Source organism: Triticum dicoccoides, chromosome 5B, assembly GCF_002162155.2.
Source record: "Triticum dicoccoides isolate Atlit2015 ecotype Zavitan chromosome 5B, WEW_v2.0, whole genome shotgun sequence".
Lineage (NCBI taxonomy): Eukaryota > Viridiplantae > Streptophyta > Magnoliopsida > Poales > Poaceae > Triticum > Triticum dicoccoides.
The window spans coordinates 548,412,986-548,420,951 of record NC_041389.1 but is presented as its reverse complement, the minus strand read 5'-3'; the positions used below and the strand labels follow the sequence as shown (position 1 = coordinate 548,420,951).

Below are 7,966 nucleotides of genomic sequence, written 5' to 3'. Positions count from 1 at the left end.
TGTCTCCGAGGTCGGTGGGGGCCCCACGTCGCTCATGTTGGGGGAGGCCGGCGTGGAGGATTTTGAGACCCGTGGGAAATAGATCTGATTATATATGATATTTTTTCGTGGGAGTCTATCACAGAGTTGGTTAATTTCCGGTTTATATTCAATGTATGTGTGGCATTCGGTTTCTTCCTTCTTTTGTGAATCGTAAGTGGATGGATGAAGTTTATATTGGTATATGGACGGACCAAAAAATTGAAGAAATATATAAGGGTATATAAATATATAGATAGATGTTTTTTTAGAAGTTTTGAGGGAGTGATGTGAAGAGCACAATATAGATAGATATATTGTGTTGTTAACCTCACTTTTTTATGATTTTTTTAGCAGAGAACACTTTTTTATGATTGGATAGTTAGGAGAACAGTGGTATCCCAACCCATTAGAGTTTAAGTTATTGACTTGACATGGGTACTCAATTTTCCTTGATTTATTTCAGGACATCCGGCGATGTGCGTCCCGGCCGCCGGCGCTCCGACTCTCACGCTGGCCAACGACTCCAACCTCGTGATGTCCGATGCCGACGGCCGCGTGCTCTGGAACACGACCGGCGTGGGCAGATCGTCCTCGCAGACAGCCAGGGGCAGCGCCAGCGTGGGGTCGTGTAGGGGCAGCCGCCCCGGGTAAAAGTTTGAAACATAGGGTACCGTCAGTACTTCTTTAGCCACCATGGGGCGAGAGGCAAGCTCCGTTTTAAGGTTTGTATGTTTGCGTCGCCGTGGAGATCGAGCAAGAAGACGAGGGGAGAGAAGATACCGTTTCGTTTAATGACATGGGCCAACAATTACGTCACATAAATTGGTAGTCCGGGCCCAGTTCAAATTTGAGCCCATTATTATGTAACTATGGGGCCTTCGACGTTCCCAATTCCAGCACTTTCCTATCGACGACGATCCGGAGATCAATCGGCTCATCAGGCAACCGCGCCTCCACGCACGCCGCCTCGCCGTGGCGCTGCCGAAGTCTCACGATGGCGCTCGTTGGGAACGGAGGAATCCCACTCATTCCCGCACGGGCGGCAGCATCGCCATAGCCTCGCGTCCCGCTCAAAATTGCAAGTGAGCACAGTAAGCAGCAGGTTCTTCCGCTCCCCGTCCCCCCAACCAACTTTTCTTGTTCCCGGGACTAACTGACTTGAAAGGGTAGATATAAGAATACTGGGATAGAAAAAAATGGAAGATTCAACCAGCGGGAGTCTAAACTAGAAATAAATTTTCTATTGTGTTGTATATTTTTCATCTAATTCTTGAGAACAGGCCTAATTTTTAAAATTAATTTTGTTAATCGTCTTGCCTGAACGCATTCAATTTGGTCAATTAATTTTATTGATTGTGTCATTTGATTGCCTCGTGGGTTCAATTTCTAGTTTCCTCTAAAAATTCGCCCCGGGTAACTTCAAATCCTAGATCCACCACTGCAGACGGCGGCAGCCGAGCTCGGGAACGACGGCAACCTGCTCATCCAGCTGCCGGACGGCACGGTGGTGTGGCAGAGCTTGGACCACCCGACGGACACGTTCATGTTGGGGATGAAGGCGCGGCTGAGCCACCGGACGTCGACGGGGAAGCGTGACTGGATCATGTCATGGCGATCCCCCCGCGACCCGGCGCCGGGCCCCTTCTCCTACGGCCTGGACCCCGGCACGTCGCTGCAGCTGCTCATGTGGAACGGGACGCGCCCCTGCTGGCGCAATCCCGTCTGGATGGGGCACGACGTCTCCACCAACTACATCAACGCCGGCACGGTTAGGACGGCGGTCGTGGGCTCCGAGGAGGAGATCGCCATCACCTTCACCGTGCCCTTCGGCGCGGCGCCCATGCGGTACGTGCTGACCAGCTCCGGTAGCTTCCAGCTTCTCAGCTGGAACGGCACCACGTCGGCCTGGGACACACTCGAATCGTGGCCATCGAACGGGTGCAGCAACTATGGACGCTGCGGCGCGTTCGGGTACTGCAACGTCACGGCGGCGCCGGCGGCGTGCAGGTGCCTCGATGGGTTCCAGCCGGCGAGTGCGGCGGAGTGGAGCTCCGGCAGGTTCGAGCAGGCGTGCCGGCGGAAGCAGGCACTGCCGGCATGCGGCAGCGACGGGGAGGGTTTTGTGTCGATGCCGAGCATGACGGTGCCGGACAAGTTCATGCTCGACGCCGGCAACCGGAGCGCGGAGGAGTGCGCGGCGAGGTGCGCAGCCAACTGCTCGTGTGTGGTCTACACGTACGCGGGCGAACTGGGCCGGTGCCTGGTGTGGGCAGAGGAGCTCGTCGACGCACAGATGATCGGCGCGGCCGGCGAGACGCTCTATCTCCGCCTCCCCGTGCCCATTGCTGCTACTTCCACAGGCACAACAGAAACATATGCATTTCCCCCCTCGAACTTTCTCGAAATTCTGTCGAATCTTTACCGAATTCAGACCACAAAATGTGTTTTTTCATCAAACTTTTCCCCTGCATTTCAATGGGCAGGTAGAAATGCAGTGAAGATAGCACTGCCGTTGTTGGCAGCTGCCCTGCTGCTCTCATGCATTTGCTTCCTATGGTTCCGTAGATTCAGAGGTACATTCATCTTTTTTTCCCTTCTCTTTCTTACATCAAAACATATCATGCTCGATCATTCTCACACAAAATGCTCACAACGCCAATTAAGAACAGTAAAACTGCACCTAATCCCTGCCCTCTCAGTAATTAGGCGTTTGTGGCCATTGGATTTCGTTAACTGGGCATTCTTCGTCGTTGGATCTTCATTAAGCTGCACCTTAATCGCGAAGTGGGCTAAATGTCGCAGGGGCAGCTGCTCCCGTAGCTTTTTCTGAGCCCTCTGGTTAATTGGGCTGCCTCGGGCCCGTTTTCCCTGCTCAGGCCCAACACAATGAACAAACCTCAGCGAGTACCGCTCCGTCTCCTAAAACAACCGCTCTATAGAGAGGGGATGGCGGCGCTCGATGCGGCCAGCGCGGTTTCGATGCAGGCGGCTCGAGCGGCCAGCGGCGGGATCCAGGCGAGACACCAGTGGATCCAGGCTATCCGCGCCGCGCGTGAGGGTATCCACTACCACTCGACCGAGAGGATCCATGAGCTATCGATCGATCGAGGGTATCCAATGCGGGATGCGGGTCACGAGTCGATCTACAGAATCCAGCATTCGGTGGCCTGTCCATTCGACCGGTTGGCGCGGGACGCGGGCGATAATGGAGGTCGTTGCTCGTGGCTAGCCGGAGTCGGCCACGCCTGGCCGCTACGATCGCGGACGGGGGGCGGATGGAGGTTGTGGCGGCTGTATATGGACCGCAGTGCGACGATGACGGATCAACTGGGGTCCTCGTGATGGGTTCCCGCGCCAGGGTCTTAGTCATCGCGCTGTTGGTGGTAGGCAGTTATCAGTCGCTAGGGCAGGGAAGTACCTCTTCGTGATGCAGGTCAACCTCAACCTGGTTGCCTAATTCCTAGCACGCACTCCAGCAGCACGGCTGCGGCCTCCTGGACCACCTTGTCGTTCCTTATTATGGGAGCGCGATGCGACGAGCTTCTCCTAGCAGCTTGGAGGTGAAGCCAGGGAGGAAGGGAAGATTGTAATGTGATGCGATCTTGACAGTGGTGGCCAGCAGTGGGAAGCCTATTGAAATCAACTTGTAAAGTCCGATCCCCTCTCTACTTCTTTAAACAATGTTCAAATGATACACAACATGCTTAGTTATTCGTAAGGTCTGGAATATTTTCCTGCAACAGAAGTGTCTGCAACATAAATTTTTGGATGGTGAAGCTTCCATTGGTGCTCCGTGCGCTGAAGCTGATCACCAGCATGCGAGGGCAATGGCAGCCACGGCGTGCCGCGGCTGGCTTTGCTCAAGCAAACTCTCTTCCAGATTAAGTTTTTGTGTCCCGTACTGTTTCTTTAAGCTATCTAGACTTTGATTTCCTTAACAGTGTATATGTCATGTGTTTGATGCAATGCACAAGAGGAACCATTGCGCTCAACTGTCTTTGTTTTCTATGTGTGAAGAGCTGAGTACATCATGCACTCACTATAGTATATGCCATTAACCTCTATAGTCCATTGTTGTAACGGATGCTCATATCAACTTACCATACAGTTTATGTTTCAGGTACAAAATGTGTTGGCTCAAGAGCCACCAGAGTTGTTTGCTTCTTAATATTTGGACAGTTGAATTCTGGAATATATGAGACATGCATTTGAATTAAGAGATGGAGAATCTGATTATAACTTGCAAAAGGTGCTCCGGCATGGGAAACAGTTACTTTTGACAGTGAAATAGAGGCCATCAGGTCAGTGTATTGTTAGCCAGAAAATTCTTGAGCTTATAACTTCTAGACATTTATGGATTCAGAACTTAGAGTGGGAGGCACCAATGATACGCCTGGTCATTGCGGTGTTCAACTTCACTACTAATTAGGACAAAGAACTAGGTGGTGATACCCATTGATGTTGAATGCTCGAGGTAAGTGTATTATTACCCTGCATTTTCGCTTGGTCATGTGGGTTATAGTCAACTATGAAGTTTTGCACAGTTCACTTATAACATATATGACCAAGCAAATAATATAAATGTTATTGGGCTGCAGACATCCTCCTTCTGCTGTGATGATGCATCATGCATTATGATTTTATAATATTCCTTTTACACCAAGCTTCTGAAGTTAAACATGAATGCAGACATGAAGTATTTTAGTGAGAGTTGTACAACGGCAACCATTTTTAGGTGGTTTAGAAACTTCTGTCAGAAGTTTCCTTTGTGGTGTTCAAGTTATAAAGTAAAATCAATGCCATTTGGCGGCTCACATTTCTTTCACTCTTCAACTTATTAAACTAATTATATCTCTTATTTTTTGTGAAATAACATTATCAATAATATCCCTGCTAATTTTACAAGGTCACATAAATGCAGTATTTAGTTGGACAAATTATGCAAAGTACATGATAATTAAAAACACCCATACTGATCTAATCGAGATTATGCACTAAAGGTTTATTCCTAAAATAGTGAAGGTTAATCTAACATTTCTGAAGATGGTTAAGAATGACCTTCCTAGATACTGTGAAGTCATGTGATGATCCCTTTGGTTACATATTTTCTCTCTCTTTTGTGAAGTTACAAGAACTGGAAAAACTAAACTTGTCAAATTTCAAAAGCATGGACCTTTTTTCTTTCTTTTTTTGTGTATAGTTCTTATAATAACACTTATTGCTAATATGCATTTCATAATTAGATGCTTTTTGGCTGATAGTACTTTTAATAAACTTTTAAAAGAAGGGGGTTTTAGATCCTCAATATAATGGTTTGCAATGGTCTGGGGATCAGTATAATTGTCTGGTATTAAATAAATAAAATTACTTTACTTTCACCAATTTATCATCCTTTTAAAATATGTATTTATCATCAGTTCTGAAATAGGTCAAATCAGTTCATGAGCGAGGACCAAAGTTTACAAAATGATCAATGGATGAACTGCAATGAGATGTCAATGTAGTAAAATCAAGAACAAGTGTGGCTTATGATGGGCAAGAACAATGAGCAGCCATAAATTTCAAATAAGGAAAACCAAAATCAAACAAGTTGATGTGCGTGTTTCCGATTTCAGTGCCAAGGGAGATCTTTTAAGGCTAATTGTACAATGTTTTTAGAGCTGTCTTTTTACCATATAATATGATATTGTAGCTAAAGCTCCTAGCTGGTTAGAATCAGATTTTAGATAGCGGTCTTACAACTACAGTACACAGATTACACTACAGTGCTCTGTTTTGCTAATCCAAAATATTAAGTTCATTGTCCTTAAATTCTAAGCAACTTATTACGTATTTAACACCAATATTTATGCCACCATGTATTTATCAAATTTCCGAATATTATACTGAAAAAGAGACGGCGCGGCAACGCGCGCCATCGATGATCTAGTTCTACAGGTAAGGGAACTAATTTCACCGAGAGCCAAAATAAGCTGGTGCCCGGGACCGGAACCACAAACACATCGAGCGAAATCGGAGAAGTAGATCACACTTGTGACCTTGAGTTCCACTCCATACGGTTCGCCGATATTGTCGCTGCCACGGGCAACTTCTCCAAGACATTGATGATCGGACGAGGAGGTTTCGGCAAGGTTTACAAGGTATACTCATAGTATTGAAGAGTGAGCTATGCTAAATATCGGCGTTCCTTCGAATTAGCTATAGTGACACAATAGCGGGGCAATAGCCGAAAATTCCTTTTTGGATCTTGTGCTCCAAGAGCCTGGATTTATAAAAATAAACATTATTTCCTCCGTCCCAAAATAGTGACTCCATTTTGTACTAACTTTAGCACAAAGTTAGTACAAAATTGAGCAAAGTTAGTACAAATTGAGTCGCTAATTTGGGACCGAGAGAGTATTTAGGTTTTAAAAAAATCTGAAAAATTTAAACACGAACATAGTATTGTATACCACATTCCTATAAAATTTCGCAATCAGATATGTTTTGATGTGAGCTACATGAAAAAGACAAAATCATATATTTCTAGCACATGTACTCCCTCCATTCCTAGTAAGTGGTGTGGCTTTGAACTAAAGCCACCACACTTGTTTTGGAATGGAGGCTGTATTTATTATAAAAGTCCATGGTTTTTTTAGCCCAAAACAAAATTTATCTCATCATAAGAATTTACAGGAATGTAGTATATAAATATCTATGCACATGTGTGTTTACTTTCAGAATGTTTTCAACTTAAAATCTCAATTTTTTTAAACCTGGCTTCATGGAGCTTGGGAGCAAGAAATCCCCTCTCAGCTATAGCCAATTACTAGAAGGGTAGGACGCACTTTGCTGCAGCGTTGATATTGTTGGGATTTCACAATTTTTTACTTCATGTGTTTCAAAATATAAGGTGTGTTAGTTTTTAGAAAAGTCAAACCTCTTTAAGTTTGACCAAATCTATAGAGAAATATATCAATGTTCATAATATCGAATCAGTATCATTAAATTCATCATGAAGCAAATTTTCCTATTCTATTTATTTAGTATTGTGGATGTCGATATTTTTGGCTTTGAATTTGATCAAAGTTAAAGAAATTTTATTTAAAAAAATCGTCTTATATTTAGTATTTGGTTTTGTGAATGGGGGAGATGATGGAGTGTTTTTTTTATTTATAACACGGTGTTTTGATGGACCTTTCGCGATGTGATTCTATGTTATCTGCTAATCTATTCGTACCTATGTGGGGAAATTTTTTCGCATTAGCGGTTGCATATACTATATTGGAGCTACAGTATCACATATTGGTGCTTCTTTTTTTCTAGGTGGTGAGAGGGGTGTGCGGAATTGATATATTTTATAGACTGGCTGCTGCCGATTGATTTTAAAAAAACATTTACTTGGTCAAAATCATGAATCAAATCTAAAATTAAATACCTCAATCGATTGAAAAAACTCCAAAATTAAGGATCGTAGTGAATTAAAAGAATTGAACGAGAGAGGTCCTTAATAAATTGTGACTGGTCAAAATAGGATGACCCAATTCCTAATTGAAGATCTCAATGATTGTGAAACATTAAAATTAGGCAGCATAGTGAACCAGAAGAATTGAATGGGAAAGCTCTTTGATAAATTGTTGACCCGGTCAAAATCGAATGATCCAATTCTAAATTAGAGACCTTAATTGATTGTGAGGCCTAAAAAATTAGGAAACATAGTGTATTTATTAGAAGGGTTTGGTGCCCTTTGCTACGCCATTGGTGTTGTTAGGATTTCATAAAAACAATAGTACCTATGTTTCAAAATACGAGGTGTATTAGTTTCTTGAAAAGTTAAATCTCTTTAAGTTTGGCCAAATGAAAGGGTGTTTAGAAGTCGTTATTGGAGTGGCTTCTGATGGCTGTCCTCCCTCTCCCCCCACCCCTCCCCTCGTCCCCCTCCTTCCCCTCCCCCGCCGTTGGCCAT

General features: G+C 44.6%; 1 protein-coding gene across 1 annotated transcript in view; it reads left to right on the top strand.

Annotated features, from left to right (window-relative positions):
• Window positions 1–1,573: 1,573 nt before the first annotated feature.
• The window catches only part of LOC119311506 (G-type lectin S-receptor-like serine/threonine-protein kinase B120), a 17,094-nt gene continuing 10,701 nt past the window's right edge, over window positions 1,574–7,966 (top strand). The window contains exons 1-3 of the mRNA XM_037587142.1: window positions 1,574–2,381; window positions 2,505–2,594; window positions 5,959–6,161. Coding sequence (XP_037443039.1) covers window positions 1,574–2,381; window positions 2,505–2,594; window positions 5,959–6,161 — 1,101 coding nt within the window. The remainder of the gene's footprint in view (window positions 2,382–2,504; window positions 2,595–5,958; window positions 6,162–7,966) is intronic.